The sequence below is a fragment of the Nicotiana tabacum genome, chromosome 12, assembly GCF_000715075.1.
Source record: "Nicotiana tabacum cultivar K326 chromosome 12, ASM71507v2, whole genome shotgun sequence".
NCBI classification, from domain to species: domain Eukaryota; kingdom Viridiplantae; phylum Streptophyta; class Magnoliopsida; order Solanales; family Solanaceae; genus Nicotiana; species Nicotiana tabacum.
Genome location: NC_134091.1, coordinates 56,347,638 through 56,368,347, shown reverse-complemented (window position 1 = coordinate 56,368,347; position 20,710 = coordinate 56,347,638). Strand labels below are relative to the sequence as shown.

The 20,710-nt window shown below is 37.5% G+C and overlaps 1 protein-coding gene across 1 annotated transcript; it reads left to right on the top strand.

Annotated features, from left to right (window-relative positions):
* Positions 1–9,849: 9,849 nt before the first annotated feature.
* LOC107760688 (pentatricopeptide repeat-containing protein At1g77405) lies at positions 9,850–11,524 on the top strand. The gene has a single exon (XM_016578779.2). The coding sequence runs from the start codon at positions 10,074–10,076 to the stop codon at positions 11,415–11,417; it is 1,344 nt and encodes a 447-aa protein (XP_016434265.1). The 5' UTR covers positions 9,850–10,073; the 3' UTR covers positions 11,418–11,524.
* The last annotated feature ends 9,186 nt before the right edge of the window (positions 11,525–20,710 follow it).

Genomic DNA, 20,710 nt, shown 5'->3' with positions numbered 1-20,710 from the left:
ACAGATGGAGCTTCCAATGTAAAAGGGTCCGGGCTCGGGGTAGTTCTAGTCATGCCCTCGGGAGAAACCCTTAGACAGGCCATTAAGACTGTTCCGTTAACTAACAATGAAGTCGAGTATGAGGCTTTGGTTGCAGGACTTGAACTAGCCCGAGGACTTAGCTCTAAGGTTATTGAGATCAAATGTGATTTTCAGCTGGTAGTTAACCAAGTATACAGGATTGTTTTTTATACAAAGGAAGAATGCATGTAGCAGTATGTGAACAAGGATCAAGCGTTGCTTGCACGATTCAGGGAATGGTCAATCATACACATTCCGATAGAATAAAACGTGGAAGCAGATGCATTGGCCAATTTGGGATCATCAACGGAGATGAAAGGATTGACTCCGGAACCGTCGTTCGGCTTCTACATTTGGTATTGGATGTGGATGGTTACTGCAAGGTCAATTCAACCAACCTAGTCTGGTACTGGAGGAATGAGCTCGTTGAATATCTTCGACATGGAAAATTACCCGAAGACACGAAGGCGTCCCGAGCATTACGCACCAAAGCGGCTTGTTACTGCCTCAAGGATGGGCAATTATATAGAAGATCCTACCAAGGCCTATTGGACCGATATCTAGGAGCCTCGGAGGTAGACTACGTGATGAGAGAAATCCATGAAGGAATTTGAGGGAACCATTTTGGTACAGATTCGTCAGTACTGAAGCTGGTTAGGACAGGATGCTATTGACCCCGGATGGAACAGGACGCAAAGACGTTCGTTCAGTAATGAGACAAAATTCCAACGCTATGCACAGTTGGTACACCAACCAACGGAACTCTTGCATTCGGTATTGTCCCCATGGCCATTCATGAAAAGGGGGATGGACATAGTTGGTCCACTGCTACCGAATCTCGAAAAGATAAGATTCCTTTTAATTTTAACTGACTACTTCACTAAATGGGTTGAAGCAGGTCCTTACCAAAAGATTGGTGAGCGATAAATGGTCGACTTCCTATGGGACAACATAATCTGCCGATTCGAAATACCAAAGGAGATTGCTTGCGATAATGGACTGCAGTTCATAGGCTCAAAAGTCAATAAAAATCTGGAAGATTTGAAAATCAAAAGGATTACATCCTCACCATACCATCCGAGCGCTAATCGACAGGCAAAGTCAACGAATAAGGTGATTATCCTAAACCTCAAAAAGAGGTTAGAAACTGCTAAAGGAAAATGGCCCGAGGTGTTACCGGGTGTGCTATGGGCATACCAGACAAAGGCGAAATCAAGCACGGGAGATATACCTTTCTCTCTCGTATATGGCGTGGAAGCTCTGATACTGGTGGAAGTAGGGGAACCGACTTTACGGTTTTCCCGAGAAAACTAAGAAGTAAACAATGAGGTGTTGCTGGTGAAGCTGGTTTTGCTCGATGAATATAAGGACTTGTCATACGTGAGGATGGTGGCTCAAAAGTAAAGGATGGAAAGATACTATAATCGGAGGGCCAATCTCTACTATTTCAAAGTAGGAGACTTAGTTTTGAGGAAGGTGACTCAGAGCACACGGAAAATCAACGCTGGGAAGCTGGGTCCAACATGGGAAGGTCCCTACCGAGTTTCAGCTATCACCGGTAAGGGATCATACGAATTGGAAAATCAAGATGGAGTCAAATTTTCCAGCAATTGAATGTGACTCACCTCAAAAGGTATTGGTGCTGATAGATCTTATCAATACTGAAAGTATGTGCTGCACCATTTTTTCTTTGACCAATTTTTGTCCCAATTGGGTTTTTCTAGCAAGGTTTTTAACGAGACAGTAATGAAAAGCATACTACGAAAGGAGAGTCATCGGCAAGGTTAATACCTTTAAATGACAAGGCATTGATGTCTACACGTTAATGATAAATCGATATGGTATGGTTAAATAATATTTGGCTCGATGGCAAATTCCTAATGGGAAGCAAAAGTTTGCCATCAAACCAAAGACTATTTAACCATTCACGAGTTATTTCCATCAACAAAGCAAGACTTCCAGTGTTCCAATTCGCATATTTTGCATTCAAACACTAGGGGAATAGTATAAGATACGGCAACAAGAATGCCACGAAAATCGGGGACTACGAGAACCGGGAACAATGAAGTCTCATCAGGACGAGGACTGCATGACCAGTCCTATAGAAATAAGTTGTACAAGTTAGCCACATGTATTGGCAGTTTTTTTAAGCAAACGAATGCTTATGTACTTTTAAAGAAAGCAGGAATAAAATAAAGTCCTTTTATTTATATCTTGTTTCTTGTCCAAACGATGAGTTGATTTTATCATTTAAAAGTTAACGAAAAACTTCAAATTCTTATGTCGGAATGAATAGGAGACGGCCTCTTCAATAGAACCATAAATATATGAGGGCCCTATATTATGAAACCCTCATAGTAAAGGGTTGATTCCGGAAGAATTTATGCCCGGAATCAGAATCTATCTGATGACAATATACCCAAAGCTTTAACTAATTCAACGCAAAAAGAATGTATTTTGTATAACACTTAAGCAAAAATCATCTTCATTTATCGAAATGCCAAACTCGGTGAAAAGTTTGGCATAGTTACAAAGTACAAAAAAAAGCAGCAAAAAGAAAAAAAGAAATAATCTAAGCATTATCATCATCGAGAGAGGGTCTTGCGTCCTCCCCTTCCCGGTGGAAAAATGTGGATCAGCTACCGGTTCGGGGACTGGACCTTCATCATAATCATTTTCTTCAACCTCCTCTTCGGTTCCTGAGTATTCGGAATCGGTGCTCATAGAGTCGGTTGCAGCAGACCGAGCAGGAAGGTTTTCTCGGGTGGTTAGCTCCAGTTCTCGGGCCTTGACGATGCAATCATCAATATCGCTGATGTTCGCTTAGGCCTCCTCATGTGATATATAGCTTAAGTCTTTTCAAACATGAGGGAATACTCTTGGTACTGGAGCCTTGCTTTAAGCCTACTAACCTCGGTCTGGAGGTCGTCCCTCTTGGATCTCATGGCACCGAGGCGAGAATCAAGTTCCATAGTCGTGGATGAATGGATCCGATTTTGCTCCACGATTCTCTTAAACCTTTATTCCGTCTTGGCCCTCCTCTCCTCGACGGCATTGGTTTCCTCGATTTGGGAGGTCAGCTCTACCTTCAGGTTATTTATTTGGTCCTCCGAGGCCGACTCACTCTCAGTAGCAGCAAGCACAATGTCTTGGAACTCAGCCTACTTAGACTTAACCTCTTGAAGTTGTGCAAGCAATTGAGTAGCTTCTTAGTTGTGGGTCACCATCTCTTGTTCACTTTGCTGCAACCAGGCCTCAAGTTCGCCCACCTTGGCAGCTTTTGCCTCCAGAACCTGGAGGCATGCAGTAAGTTGGTCCCTTTCGGCCAATAGTTGATCCCGGTCGGAGGCGAGTCCTTTCTTACCAAGAATCAATTTTTGTAGGCCCATAGAAGCAAGAAAGTTGTCCTATAAAAAAGAATATCAAGGTAAGAAATCCCATTGCAGCAGATAAACAGAACAGAAGTGACAAGAAAGCAAGTACGGTACCGCTGCCGCATTGTGCATAGCATTATTTAATAAGCACTCCCCCTAAAGGGAGCCTACTTTATTCATATCTTTCTCTGAAGCCAGTGGATTCAGGTAGTTCGCAAGCTCCGCCAGCTTGGACAATATATGGCACTCCTTTGAAACCGAAAAAGTAGCACTCCTCCTCTCTCGGGTATCAGGAGAAGGGGGTGAGTAATTATACCCCAATTCCCATGATCGGGAGACTAGTGAGGAGAAGCACCCCTCTCGGGCGTTTGTCGGTGGTGGAGGGGATGCAGTGCGTGCTGGTGATGATGGTGCAGCTGGTGTTGAAAGGCGTGAAGTCATTAGCGTTGAAGGTTGAGAAGCAGCTGCGGCAGGAGCAGCGCTGATTATTGTTTGCTCAGTGGCCGAAGGCAGAAGAGGCCCGGGGTCCGAACTCCTTAGACCAGAGATATCAACGGGTGCGGGAAAGCAAGAATCAATGTTTTTCACCAAATCCATCTCACCCCAAAGTGCTTGGACCTCTCCTGCGGTCGGGCTTTGATGCTCCTCCAGCTGACCCGTCGGTTGAGATGATGAAGATATTCTTTTCCTTTCATGGGGAGCCACTTCATCACTGGCTTCCCCGTCCTCTATAACGACCACTGTGGCTGGCTCAATCATTGCCTTCTTTAATTTTTTATTTTGAGCCCTAGCCGAGGAAGAACATCGTCGTTTGGTTGCTTGTTCTCTAGCTGGGGACTCCGAGAGGAAGCACCTTCACCGGAAGTAGGTCTGCGTGCACTGCTTCGAGCAAGGGCAATTTGTAGCACCCTCATAGCTTTCTCGGGGTCAGTTAAAATGTCGACCTCGGGGCTAGTAACGGAACCCTGCGGAAGTCCTGAACAAATCAAAAAATGGAGTTAGCAAAGTTATCTACGTTCATACAAAGATAAAAGGAAGAATGACTCGGTTTACCATGGTTCTTGGCCTTCCACTCATATTTGGGGGACATTTCCTTCCATCGACGGGATTCTGGTGTTGTAATTTGAAGAATCTTCTTAACCCACTGGTCCAGGTCTTAAACCCGTGGTGGTTCCCACCTGGTAGCTGAAACAAAAGAAATGAAGAGGTCAACAATAACGAAAAATAATCTTTTAATGAAGAAAGTGAATAAGTCATAAACTTACGAAGTCGGTTCCACGACTCAAGAAAAGGCGGAGTTGTGGCCGGGATGATATCCCTGGTAGCGATGATGACGAATCCCTCCATCCACCTGCGGTCATTGTCATCATCTACATTGGTGAGAATAGCGTGGTGGTCGCGTTTGCTGAAATTAATTCTCCCCCACAGAAAAATTTGGGAGTGTAGAAATTCATCATGTGTGCAAGAGTTAGGGTTTTCCCAGTCTCTGTGCACAGCTGGCATAGGCAAGCCACCGTTCGCCATATAGACATGCCTACTTGTGCCAAGCAGACCTGATACCGGTGGTAAAACTGTAAAATTACGGGGTCGAGCCCTTCACTCGACCCCAAGGAAAATGGACCCAAGGTAAAGGGATATGTATAGACATACGTAAAACCCTCCTTGGTGAAGGTAACTCGCTCTATCATATCCGAAGAGAGGATGTTGAGATTAGGGCAGTTACAGCCCTCCTTAACTGCAGAGATACTAGAAGGGCAAACGGGGGAGGGATACCTACTGACAACCCAAGTCTGTGGAGAAATAGATGGGTCCTTCTCTTCTAATTCATTAACGGTACTCAGGTGTTTGGGTATGATGGTGCTTACAGTAGGAGGCTTGGAATTGGCCTCTGCATCCTTGTTCTTATTTGGGCCTCTACCGAAGAGAAGGCCTGAGTTTTTAGAGAATGCGATAGAGGAAGCCATGTTAACAAAGAGGTTGTAAAAGTTTTAAAAGAGTTAGAGACGATGAAAGTTTCCTAAGCGGGTAGAAGGTGATTGCAGAGAAGGAGATAGACATATGGAAATTTTGGAAGTGAAAGAAGTAAAATGATGAGTAGAAGTAAAGATATAGACCGCAAAAATCATGGTTATGATTACTTTGAAAAACCGGCGAAAATATTTGTTGAATAGTGGGACAACACGTGTTCAGGGTATTAAATGCGAGAAGACGTGCGTCCTTTCAAGCGTCAAAACCTATTCAGGAAACTTCCCGCCAAGAAAGGCATCTTCACCAACTTTCTGATGACACAAAGATGTGTCACTAGTAAGCAAGGGGACTATCTGTATGGGGTAAAATCAATTCATAATAAATGACCAAATGATAGCATGACACGTGGAGCCAAAGGCAAACAAAGGGTAAGTCAAGTAATAATCAGTACCAATCACGACAACTTTGATTGAGGTCGGGGAAATCCCGAAGAGAACATAATCAATGGGAGCAGATCGGATATGTGCTATCGGATAGCATTCAATGAAGGAATATTCTCTCGTATTAAATGAGCAATCGTTGCAGGAAATATTTGTATTCATGACCTGTTATTACGTATTCATCAATGCCCCATTTATTATCATTTAAGTGGGGCTTGTGATAAGTGGGGATTTTAACTACTTATTAGCATATTTTTACTTTTATTTTAGTCCGAAAGTATTGATTTACGTTTCCGAAACTAATGAAATTGTGCAAATTGCAGGAATGTTGGAAGTTTGGTCTACCATGATAAAATTCGAATCAAAAAGGAGTATTCCTAAGAACAAGGCATTAAAAGGAGCAGAGGCAAAGAAGTGCGGTCCGCAGAAGGATTTCTGCGGCCGCAGAAGAAATTGCAAACCGCAGAATTCCATCTGCGACCGCAAACCAAGCAACAGAACCCTACAGTATTTTGACCAATGTGCGGACCGCACATAAATTGTGCGGCCGCAGAACAGGGCTTTTACTGACAAAAATTTAAAGTTCAGTGAATATGCAAAAAAGATCAAGTCCTGACGCCTTGCTGAAGTGCGGATCGCACAAGAATTGTGTGGCCGCAGAAGTTGTTGCGCAGCCATAATCCATAAATGTGCGGCTGCAAAACCCACTCTCCTGCCATCTGAAGAAATTTGTGGACCGCACATGGAATTGTGCGGCCGTAGAACCTCCCGAGGGCATTTTGTCAGCGAATTTTGGCCCACAATAAATAGACGAGTTTCACAATTTTAGGTCAAGTTTGGGAGTAGAAAGTTGTTGTAGCCGTTACCTTTTGCCATTTAAGGAAGTTTGTGATTATTTTAGTGCTTAAATATTATATTTTATCATTTTAATCTTTGATTATGAGTTTGATTAGCTCTTCTTTATTATTCTTTTCGATACTCACTATGAGTAGCTAGATTTTTATTAGGGTTGTGAAAATCTTAGTGTGTAAACTTTATGGGTACTTAATTTAATGCTTGTTTATTATTGGGTGTTGATTATTTAGCTTAGTTCGTACTTCAATTTTAGAATTAATAGTTGCAAATATTGACTTAGTCTCTACTTGAGAAAGAGGGACCTAGTTTAGGATAACTTGGCTAACAAGGAATTGGGTTAATTGAGAGATCGATTAGCCTAATTAAAGGGTTCAAACTAGAGATAGTAAGAACCCGACTTGAGCTCATATAAACTATTTTGTTTGATACACATTTGGACTTGAGAAAGCAAAATTGGGCAAAATCACTCTTTGACCGAGAGGTATTGAGTGTGTAACGTAGAGTTGAGAGCTATAATACACCCCAATCAGCAAAATAAGTATTAATATATTTAACCAATTAGGCGAACACCTAGGTTATGGTCACGTCCCTAAGCTTTTAAACTATTTGGAAAAATACCAAAAACATTCATTGCTAGTTTATTTTCCTTAGTTTACAATTGTTAGAGTAATAGTAGAAGTATAAATCAAAACTCTTTGTGGAAGTGCAAATTTAGTTAATCCATTCGCTTTCTTCAATTATATACTCCTAACACCCCTTATAACTCTCTGTGGATTTGACCCCGACTTATAGTTGGATAATTTATATTGCATACGACTGTATCATATCTCTTATCGAGGTGTGTTGTGGACGTCATCAGCTTGATCCTAAGATCTTATTTTCCTAGATATAACTATAAATAGCAGGCTCAGCAGCCATTATAAAGGGGGAAATTCTCGACAAAACATATGTTGTATTTCATTTTCGCTCACAATTATACAACTTTATCTGCTTTTTATATTGCTTTCATTTCTGTCTTCGAAGATATTGCGCTCGGAGCCAGGCTCGTCATCTTCTTCAATTTCAACTGCTAAATCTTACTTTTACTCTTATTTCTTTATCATTAAAGTAATCAAATCGCTTTGCTTGTCTATAAATCACGTAATAAATTTAGCTTTACCGTTTTACAGGTAAACATGATAAACACATGTGTCCATTACAAACCGAGGAAACTAAGGTCTAGGAGATGTCGTTAGCGGAAATTGCATTTGTTCCAATGAAATTTATAAATTGCATTTGTTCCAATGAGATTTATAAATTGCATTTGAGATTAGTGATTTAGAAAGCTCATTCTTGAAACACGTCTTACAAGTGGTATTTTTTGTATTCGAAATAAAGTGCTAATACAGAAAATAACAATAATGGAAAGTTTTTTTCTGTCCAATGTATAAACAAGAGCAACATGATAGTTTATCATTTGAATTAAGAAATAGAGTCAGTGTTGATTTTCAAATTTATTCATTTTACTTGTCTGCGGGAGGGATGCACAAGTCGAAATACGGGTTCGGCCGAACCCATTAGCTTTTGTTCAAACATTATATTTAGTGTTTAGAATTCATTAAATATGTACAAATATTAAATTTAGAACTCAGACACTAACACTTGAAATCATCTTTCTAAAATCCAGAACCCATACGACTGAAATTCTGGCTCCACCTCTGACCGTTTGTGCTTTATTTATATGCTTTATCTTAATTCGTTTGAGACATTTTTGCATTACTATGACTTTATAATTGCTGTTGTATACTTTCCCCTTGTCCTGTTCATGTGGTCTACTCTAAATATTGTGTATATCTACAAGTTATGTAGATCATAGAAAACTTGAAGTCTTATTTATTAAGAACTCTAATCATAGGCTCTTATAATTGGTGGGTGAAACAAAAATATTTTATAGCAAAATATTTTATAGGAATTGCCTTTTTATTTCATTTTATAAAATTTGTTAAATATGATATTTTGATAGAAGTAATTAATTGAAAGAATATAATATTTAAAAAGGGCAAATTTGTCAAATTATATTTAATTTATAGTAATGAAAAACAATTTAAAGAATTATTACAAAACAAATTAAAATAAGGGAGATACACACAGTATCGTAAACCACAAGGGAGTTTGTGTCATGGAGCGAAATGTGAGGGGATGTCAAGTTGTTTGGTTTTTTTGCTGACGTGGCAGTCTTTATGTATAAAAATAGTTGTGACTTTACTAGTAGATGAATGGCATATTTTATCATATTACCCACGGGGCGAAGCTATGTTGGCCCAAGGGTGTCAACTGACCACCCTTCGTCGAAAAATTATATTACGTATAGGGTAAAATATTGTTTGTTATTGAGTAAAAATAGATTTTGAACACCCTTGCATAGCCCACTGGCAAAGAGTGTTCAAAATTTGAACACCCTTATTAAATTTTCTGGCTTCGCCACTGATTACCCATAATAATGATAGTATTTTTGAGAACTATTGAAAAATGTTTTGTAAAATGAGTAATTAATGATAAGGATAAAGCTGAAAAAAAAATATGGTCTTCTCTTATAGCATGTTTTGTCGAGATTCTCCAAAGTCAAAAGTACTTTTTTTCAAAAAAAAAGTGTTGGGCCAAACTTTTAGAAGAAAAAAAATACTTTTGAGTTTTGGAGAATCAGAAAAAAAAAGCAGTTTCTCTTCAAACACATTTTTTGAAAAGTACTTTTGAAAAAAATAACTTAAAAGAAGTTTTTTAAAACTTGGTCAAACACTAATTGCGTTTTAGAAGTGCTTTTCAAATTAATTAGTCAAATACAAATTGTTTCTCACCAAAAGTACTTTTAAGAAAAGCACTTTAAAAAAATATTCTCAAAATAACCTGATTTTTGTAGCTTGGCCAAACAGGCTATTAATTTGCTAAATTTAAAAAGTAAAAGTGAAAATATATTTTTGATACAACGGAGAAGTAAAAGTAAATAGAGGGGTACAAGTTTGTAATACTAATACAACAAGTAAATTACGCTAAAATTAATTTATGAAAAACTGATTCACTATAACTTTTAAGTATCATTTTCCTTTGAAAATAATATACGTCTTTATAGAATTATATTATAGAATTATATTAGTTTCTTTTACTCAAACTCTCAACAAAGAAATTGGCATCCAAGAGATTACCCGAGTTGTCTGTCCAAGGCAGAAACATCATTTCCTCTCCAAAGTTCATCTGTCCGACAACTTCACTCCCCCTCTTAGAAGTTCTTTTCAGTTTTCACACACTTCAATTCTCAAGCCCATTCAGTTTCCAGCTATATACAGTTTTAAGCAATTATTACTACTAAAGCTCTTCTTGCACTTCGCGGCTTTATGATAATATGTTCTCATCAAGATCACTTTCTTCTCCTAATTTTACCCAAAACCTTCTGATAAACCAAGTTTTAGCTGCAATTATCCGAAATCGAAATCGGCCGTTTGAGACAAATGTCGCAGCCTCAATTCCCAAGCAACCCATTTGGACTGTAGAAGCAGTTTCTCAAGTCTTAAGATCAATCCCCAGATACCTCTTTCAATCCCCAAGATCCATTGGCCGCCAAAGTGGGTTTCGCCACCGTACCCCATTAAAGCAAAGAAACCTAAGAGAAGAATTCCATAAGGCCCGAAAAGGGGTACTCATTCTTGGCCCAACTGCTCATAGAGATCCTCAAAATGTACAGCTAGGTGTTGACAAAGCACTAGAATTTTTCCATTGGGTTGAGACTCATTGTGGGTTTACTCACAATGAGCTCACGTGTAAGGAGATGTCTCTTGTTCTTGCTAAAGGGGGTTGTAAACTGAAACTCATTTGGGAATTTCTCAAACAAATGTCAAGAAAAGGGCTCGTTACCACACCGACCGTCACCTGTTTGATAAAATGCCTTGGAGAAGAAGGGTTAGTGGAAGAAGCATTGGCTACCTTTTATAGAATGAAACGGTTTCACTGTAAGCCTGATGTGTATGCTTACAACACTCTAATATTAGCTCTTTGTAGAGTTGGGAATTTCAAGAAAGCCAAGTTTTTGTTGGAGCAAATGGAGTTGCCGGGTTTTAGGTGCCCACCTGATGTGTTTACTTACACAATCTTGATTAGCTCTTATTGTAGGTATGGGTTGGAAACTGGCTGTAGAAAAGCTATTAGGAGGAGGATATGGGAAGCGAATCACTTGTTTCGCCTTATGTTATTCAAAGGCTTTGTTCCAGATGTTGTAACTTATAATAGTTTGATCAATGGATGCTGCAAAACTAATAGGATAGAAAGGGCATTGGAGTTATTGGATGATATGGTGAAAAGGGGTATTGCACCTAATCGAATTACGTATAATTCTTTCATTAGGTACTATAGTGCTACTAATGAGATTGATAAGGCTATTGAAATGCTGATAAGAATGCAAGGAATGAATCATGCAGTAGTAGCATGTAACAGTTCCTATACACCGATAATTCATGCCCTTTGTGAAGTTGGTAGACTGGTGGAGGCGAGAGATTTTCTTGTGGAATTGGCTGAACAAGGTTCAATTCCTAGAGAATATACTTATAAGCTAGTTCGTGATGCTTTAGAATCTGCTGGGAAGATTGATTTACTTGATGCAGAATTTTGTAGGCGATTAGAAGATGGTATCAAAGGTAGGATTAGACAAGTGATGAAAATGAAACCTTTGTTGCAGCATGAAAGTATTTCTTAGCATTGAATATTAAGCTTTTTATGGATTATGATCTTATAAAAGATATAGGATTTAACTTATATGTACGGTTGGTTAGTGTAATGAATTTTTCCGGTATATATTTTAATCTATTATAGCAAGTTACTTGTCTTATGTTCCAGGTTATAAATTCCAGTTATAAAGCACATAAATCAAAAGGTATTATAAGAAAAATCAAGTTATGGTGGATGTCTACTTTTCCTCCATGATCTTCTCAAATGCTTAATGGCATATTCAATGACATATTTTTCTTCACTTTTCATGCCTATATAAAGGCCTTGTAATAAATAGGAAAATACACACAATTGAAGAAGAAATACTCTTCCTTCTCTCTATCTCTATTTCTTGTTCATGTTTTACTAAATTGCTTTTATTTCATAACTTGTTCTTGTTCATATTTTACTAAATTGCTTTTATTTCATAACACGTTATCAGCACGACTGTGCTCCCATTTTCGTACACCTCCATATAGGCATAGACTGTGCTCTGTGTTTGCTATCCTTATACCAACAATTCTGTGGCTATCAAACAAAATAAAGATAGAAGTCAATGGGCTGGATACTAATACAAGATAAGTTTTCATCTTTCTAGCTTATTCATATTTATATTTTTATCTTCCACTAATCTCAAAAATTTCCTTTTTTGCCATGATAACTCACAATAAGCTATCAGTATTTTATTTTCATTTTGTTATAGCTTGAAAGTGTGTGAGCCCTGCATTGGCAAGTATAGTTTTTGCTTATTCTTTCTTGACGTTTGATATGAATTTTTAGTTATCGTTTGGCTATCCTTCAAGGGATCTATTCATGAACCAAATCAAAATGCATGAATATATATTTTGTAATTAAGTTTTGAAACATGTACTCTCTACTCAATTCTTTAACTTATATTTAACGTGCTGAATAGTGCTTACATATATGTGCGCAGATATCAGACAACCAATGTGCCTTTTATCCTTTTTCACGCTAAGATGAATGTTACTATGGTAATATTGAATGAATAAAACTAAACTGGTACTATTCTTGCATAGTTGGTTAAATGCATGCATAAATAAACATAATATTGTGGCAGGATAGTTTAAGCATAATAGATATTCTGATTTATAGTTAATCTTAGCCTTTGACTATCATTTATAATCCATATATTATGATGTGAATTGGATCGCATATATAGATACTGGAAGTACTACAGGAATTATATATATGCTTCCAAGTCCTAGTCTTTATTCTTACTTTATTAATTTGGTTTATCGTTTACAAAATTGGTAAGTGTTCCAACAGATTATCTAGTATTTATTTGAATGCACTTCTATTTGAATTCACGTAAATCTAAAAGTGATAACACTTAGAAGGAATGAAACGTTTTCGTCCTACAACCTTAAAAAGTGGTTATATATATAAATCTTGTTATAACTAATTTTGTTTATGTTTCTGACCACAAGATTGATAATTTAATCTTGTACTTTGGCCTATTATGCAACTAGTTAAGACATATTTAAGTTCTTGTGCACTATAATGGTAAGAGTTGGGTTTGAGTCCCAACACATTTTGCCTAATATGCCTTTATATGGGTAAGGCATTGGATTTGAGTCACAATGCACAGTATCAATGAAAGAATCATGAAGCCTGCCCTGCTTGATATGCTCCATTCAGTGAAGTGAATATGGCAACAATATATGATAAGTTTGAAAGACGACAAAATAATTTTTCATGACTGTATGAATGTACGAAGACATGGCAAGGGACGAAATAATAATTTGTCTTCATTATGGTAACTATAAAAGGAGAACAATAAGGGTTCTCGATGTAATCCTTCGAAAAGGTGAAGGAAATATTTATCATCAAAATGGTATGAAAAAATTATAAAGCATGTCACAATAATTATACTCCATTTTTTTAAAGAGAATGTGACTTGTGATAAGCATTGAGAATGCAGACTCATTCCTGAAGGTGAATATAGCAGTATGTAATAAAAGTAATGAATAAAGACGTGCAATGCATGATTGGATACATACCACAACTCACCTCTAAGGGAGGTTTGAGACAAAGAAAGATAATGAATATTACTGTGTAGTTACATGAATATATCATTGGTCGCAGACATGTGATACGCCAAAAATATTTTGTCATGCCTTATGAAAGTTATTAAAAGCAAAATTAAAGCAAGAAATTATTTTGCTTATGATGATTTTGAACATGACAATTATTATGATATGATTCTCTTTGTGAAGAAGATATTCATTATATGGATGGTGTGATAAAAGATCTTGTAGTACAAAAGCAGTTAAAAGCTCTGAAAGAACTAATTTGTTACTATCAGGATGAATCAAATTGTTCATGACATTAATATTGTAGTAAGTCTCAAAAGAAACATTTTGATTTACAAATATATTAGTCAAAATGGTTGGCATATTGAGACTATAAATGAAAAGAAGATTAAATATCTTTATATTACTATAATCATACCGGGTAAATATGAAAGGTTACCTGACTTTTCTTCTATTTGTAGTTTTGTACTACACATGTATAAGCATGATGATGCAATCACAAGCCACAAGTAAACTAGAGGTTTACTGAAATAAATATTAGTTGGCATGACCGGTTGACCATCTCGGTTCAATTATGATGCGAAAAATTAATTAAAAATTACATTGGCATATATTGAAGAAATATAAGATTCTTCAACAATTGTGTTGCTTATTCTTATGATATACCAGTTAAGGTTGGGATTGAATCCCTTGATTTCTGGAACGAATAAAAGGTAATAAATATATGGGCCCAGTCACCTTTCATGTGGACCGTTTACTATTATATGATTTTAATAGATGCATTTATTCCATAGTAACATGTGCATTTGTTATCAACTTGCAGTTTGGCTTTTGCAAGATTGATTGCTCAAATTATTAGAGCACAGTTCCAGAATATAAATTATGATAATTTATCTTGATAATACTGGTTTAAATTCAAGTTGGTTTAACAAAAATTATATGCCTCTAATTATATCTAAACCATTGGTTATGAGAACAAAACTGCCAAAATAAAATTTGGTATGTGATGTATTATTTAATATACAACAACACTTATACGCATCTAGCCAAGTTATGATAAGTTTTCCCTATCACAATCGGTTCAGGATCAGGAACCAAATAATTTTCATCTAGAATATGAATGTGCTATATGATTTAATTGTTCCACTACAATGCACAAAGATGGATCCCCAAACAAGGCTAGGGATATGTGTTGGTGATCCCAAGAATAGAGGAGAAAATGGACAGCTGAAAAAGTAATGCATGTAATGAATTATTATGAGTACATCTAGATCCTCGTACGAGAAAATATAAACTTGAAGTTCAAGTGATAATTCATTTATAAACTATTGTCAGGCGTATTTGCTGACCCAAAGCTAAATGTCATATTCACCTGCTAATGTTCGAAATAAAATAAAGTTCATAATGAATAGAGTCTATGGCATGCATGAAGCATAATAGACTAATCGGTTCCAAAGATAAAACTCCTTGAAGAAGGAGAGGAGCAAATGTTCAAGATGGTCATAATAAGGAGGCAAGTACTCTAAAAGAGCACCACGACATAACACTTCATAAGACCTCATGGGAGAGGCTCAAGTACCTGAAAATAATAGATAAAAAGATCTCAATAAGTTATGTCTTTATTGGGTAATAGTGGAACCGATATAAAATGATCGTCGACGATATTGTTAATATAATGTAGCGCTCAATATTATTAATATTGACGAGGATCTTGAGCTCAAATCTGTCATAAAATTTGGACAGTTTGGCCAAATGAAAAATATGCAATGATAATTGATTTCACCTAAAAAATATGAAGTTGGACGGATAGTCCCAACACCTGAAAGTATAAAGCCAGTGGAGGTATAAATGTGTTCTTGTACGAAAAAAAAAGTCAAGTCGATAGACATAAAGACGACTTGTGTCACAAGAAGATTTGTAAATATCCTGACGTTGATTATATAGAAACATGTTCTCTTGTGGTGGATGTCGCCATTTTAGGTTTTAATCTGGCAATACAAGAAAAACATGATATGCGTATAATGAAAATCATTGAAGGATTTAAATTGTTCTGAAGCATATTAAGGTTTGCAAGAAATTTATTAAATAAAGCTTCAAAAATCCTTATACGGATTGAAACAATCAGGGCCCATGTAGTATAATCGCCTGAGTGAGTACCTGTTGAAAGAAGGGTACAAGAATGATTCAATTTGTCCTTGTGTATTTATAAAAAGATATGGATCTAAATTTATTATAATCACCGTGTATGTTGATGATTTAAATATCATTGGAACTCATAGGGAGCTTCCTAAAGCAGTAGAGCTTCCTAAAGCAGTAGACTATTTAAAGAAAGAATTTGAAATGAAAGATCTTGGAAAGACAAAATTTGTCTTAGTCTACAAATTGAGTATATGAAAGATGAAATTTTTGTTCATCAATCAGCATACACTAAAAAGATTTTAAAACGATTTATATGGATAAAGCATATCCACTCCGACCTCATGAAAATAATAAAGAGCTTCTTGGTCCCGAAATACCATATCTTAGTGCAATTGGTGCACTAATATATCTTTCTAATATTACAAAGTTCTGACATAACTTTTTCAGTTAATGTCTTAACAAGATATAGCTCTGCTCCTACAAAGAGACATTGGAATGGAATCAAACACATATTGCGGTATCTAAAAGGGACTACCGATATGGAATTATTTTATGGCAATGATTGCAGTCCCGATCTTGTTGGTTATGCCGATGCTAGGTATTTATCTAACCCACACAAGGCTCGATCTCAAACAGGCTATGTGTTTACATATGGAGGCACTGCCATATCTTGGCGATCGACTAAGCAATTAATCGTGGCTACTTCATCTAATCATGCTGAGATAATTGCTATTCATGAAGCAAGCCGAGAATGTGTATGGTTGAGGTCTATAATACATCTTATTAGAGACAAATGTGGTTTGAAGTGTGACAAACTACCTACAATTTTGTATGAAGACAATGCAACATGCATAGCCCAATTGAATGGAGGATTCATAAAAGGGGATAGGACAAAGCAAATTTCACCGGAGTTATTTTTCACGCATGATCTTCAAAAGAATGGTGATATCAATGTGCAACAGATCCGTTAAAGCGATAGTATTGCTGATTTGTTCACCAAATCTCTACCGACGTTAACCTTCAAGAAACTAGTGTACAAGATTGGGATGCGAAGGCTCAAGGATGTGAATTGATGCTCTCATCAGGGGAGTTAATACATGTTGTACTCTTTTTCCCTTACAAGGTTTTGTCCCACTGGGTTTTCCTTGCAAGGTTTTTAACGAGGCAACCAAAAGGCGTATTTCTAAACAGGTGTACTCTTTTTCCTTCACTGGGATTTTTTTTCCAATAGGATTTTTTCCTAACAAGGTTTTAACGAGGCACATTATCTATGGACATCCAAGGGGGAGTATTATAAGAAAAATCAAATTATGGTGGATGTCTACTCTTCCTCCATGATCTTCTCAAATGCTTACTGACATATTCAATGACATATTTTTCTTCACTTTTCGTGTCTATATAAAGGCCTTGTAATAGATAGGAAAATATACACAATTGAAGAAGAAATACTCTTCCTCTTTCTATCTCTATTTCTTGTTCATATTTTACTAAATTACTTTTATTTCATAATTTGTTCTTGTTCATGTTTTAAAAGGAATATTTTAGGCACTAAAGCACAGCACTTTTTTGAGTTCGAGAAGATTATACGTTCTACTCCTATGTGCTCTACAGTTATAGCTCCTGTGTGATCTATTTTTTATATTGTTTATCCCTTTATTATCTAAGGTAGCACATTTAATCGTTAATTTATCAAAGGTTGCAAATTTAGCCCAACAATAAACCAGGCTAGCTAATCTTTGAGAACTTGGATGATGTACTAACTGCATTCCCCGTCAGTCGTCAGACGAATTTCGCCATCAACACTTTTAGCCGAAATCATTAATTTTGTAAAGGGCATACATCTAATAAACATGGATACTATTTGTCTGAAAGAAAGAGTTCTATAAGATAAATATACACTTGTAGATAAGGCAAATCCCGAGACCCCAGTTGTGGATAAACGGAGCTGTTAGCAAAGCACTAGCAGTTAGAATTGAAGTTCCTTGTCTAAAGTCATATAAGGAACCAAGAGAGAAAATATTAGTACTCTGTATAAGAAGTTAGAATAACCCAATTCCAATTTTCAAAGATTCGTTACAGAATGACGGGGTTTTGGGCGAGGGATTCTCAGTTCGTTTGACTAATAATGACCAAAGCACAACTAAAAACTTTGACTAGTTATAAAAATGTAAGTCACTTATCTTGACTTTGCATTAATAATGTAAGTAGTAGTGTAGTACAATTGCTTGGACACGCCATTAAAGCTCGCCAAATCATTAGGACCATCATAAGGAATTAGAACACCTCTAATTGCGGAGGAACGAGACAAATTTATTCACAGTTCTCATAATAAAAGTAGAAGGGTCAATTTTTCGTATGGTTCTATTCTTCCATGTGGCAATCATTATTAAACATGCCGGGCTGATTGTAGCAGAATAATACTCCATATGTTTTAAAAGTTTGACACTTCTTGTATACTTAAATTTTAACCATACTGTAATTGCATCCTTAATGACATATATCGTACTAAGTAGAAACAAGATTGTATACGGGGAAAACTGAGCTCGATACTCGATCGAGCATCTGGAACGGTAGGCCAGGGTCGACACATCTATAATTGGGTAAAAATCGAAGTTACGGGTGAAACCGAACTCGATATCGAGATTTGAAGTTCGTCATGGTCAGCCAAGATCGAAATATGATATTGTCGGACTAAAAGGCATCGTCAAAACAAGCCGTCGAGACATGTTTCTAACGGCCTCGAAGAAAAGTTTCGCCAACTCATCCGACAAGGAACCGTGATTCTCGCCATTAACCAATCATTATCGCAGAAATCACGGGATTAGTCAAAAAAGGAGCCAACAGTCTACAAAATCAAGGACTTATGTTTCTTATAAAATAATGTCTTAAAAGGTAGATCTCCCTTAATATAAAAAGGGGACCTAGTAATTCACGGAGGGACATTGTAACATACATCAAAAAGAGCAATATATTGTTATTTCTAGCTTCGTTCACTATTCCGGCTTCAATAATATTACATCTAGTTTGAAGGAGATTAACCTCACAAGGCTTAGGTTGTTCAAACTCGTGTGGTTTGCATTTATCTTTCTCTTGTTTACTTTCACATTAATCTGCTTTCTCACTCTGTATCAAATTAGATCACGTATCCTTAAAACCGCGTATAAATTCAATTGTTATCCAATTTTGAGGGTAAACAGTTTGGCACCCACCGTGGCGATAAGGATAATAGTGGTTATTTGATACAAATCTCCATAACACACACTACTTTATACTTGCTCTTTGAAGTGTCTTTGATTCCAGGCTAAAAATGACAAACTCTCAATTAGCACCTCTACATATCGACAACGAGTCTGATCATCAAGGTGAGAATAACAACATGGCGCCCGATAACGCAGGGCTACCTGCTGATGTCGTTGGAATTCAGACGGCGGATCCGATTGATGTAAATTCACATGTGGCCATCGACGCGAACTTGCCTACCGACCCTGAAAATAGCGTCTGTGGTGGAGCCCGATCGACAGCTCGAAACACAGAAAATATTGAAGAAGACGGGATCAGCCTACACATGATCTTAGAAATACTGCAAGCTCAACAGGTGATGATAGCTCAGTTGCAGAGCCAAAGCCAGGCACCGAGTAGGGTTGAACCCGATCTACCCCAAGAAGTCACCCGTAGAACGGAACTGGTCGTGGTAAGGTCGAATGAACAAGAGTCATACGCTAAACCCGAAATTACAAAAATGTTTGAGGAGTTGATAAAGCGGATAGAATTAGGGGAAAAGAAGATCGAAGCGAACGACAAAAAGGTCAAAACCTATAATTCCAGGGTAGATTGAATCCTAGGAGTACCCCCGATATTGAAGGGACTGGATTCCAAGAAGTTCGTGCAAAAACCTTTTCCTCCAAGCACAGCCCCAAAACCGATCCCCAAAAAATTTTGTATGCCCGAAATACCTATGTACAACGGAACGACCGATCCAAACGAGTATGTAACCTTTTATACATGTGCCATCAAAGGGAACGACTTGGAAGATGACGAGATCGAGTCTGTTCTACTGAAAATATTTGGGGAGACCCTGTCAAAGGGAGCCATTATATGGTATCACAACTTACCTCCTAATTCTATTGACTCACTTTCTATTCTTGCAGACTCTTTCGTAAAAGCACATGTTGGTGCCATCAAGGTCGAAACTAGGAAATCGGACATTTTCAAAGTCAAACAGAAGGATAATGAGATATTCATGGAGTTCATGTCCCGTTTTCAAATGGAAAGAATGGATCTTCCGTTGGTCACTGATGATTGAGTTGTTCAAGCTTTCACTCAGGGACTCAATATTCGAAGCTCGGTGGCTTCACAGCAATTTAAACAAAACCTGATAGAATACCTTGTCGTTACCTGGGTCGATGTACACAATCGGTATCAATCAAAAATCAGAGTCGAAGATGATCAACTCGGGGGCCCTTCATAGTCTGTTTATCCCGCCATAACCCTCGATAGAGTCAAGAGAGACATCGATATCGACCATATAATGCAGATCGGAGGAGCAGTGGGTCTGTACGGAACCCCATAAGAAAGGAAAGGAGAAATGACCAAGGTCGAATGGGACTCATGACCAAAAACATCTTCGACATGTCCATCGGGCCTAAAGAAGCGCCGAGGCTATCGGAGTACAACTGTAATATCGATTGATGCCGCCGTCGTATCAGCTATCGGGCGAATCAAGGATACCAAATGGCCTCGACCTCTACAATCCGATCCAGCTCAAAGGGATCCCAATCAGGTGTGCAAATATCATGAAACTCACGGTCATAGAATGGAAGATTGTCGACAACTGAAAGAAGAAGTAGCCCGACTATTCAACAATGGGCACCTTCGAGAGTTCTTAAGCTACCGGGCCAAGAATTATTTTAGGAACAGGGATCCTAACAGACAGACAGAATAAGAAGATACCGAACCTCAACATGTGATTAATATGATCATCGGAGGAGTCGATATCCCACAAGAGCCAATGTTGAAACGCACCAGAATGTACATCATCAGGGAGAAACGAACTCGAGACTACATACCGGAAGTAGTCTTATCTTTCAGC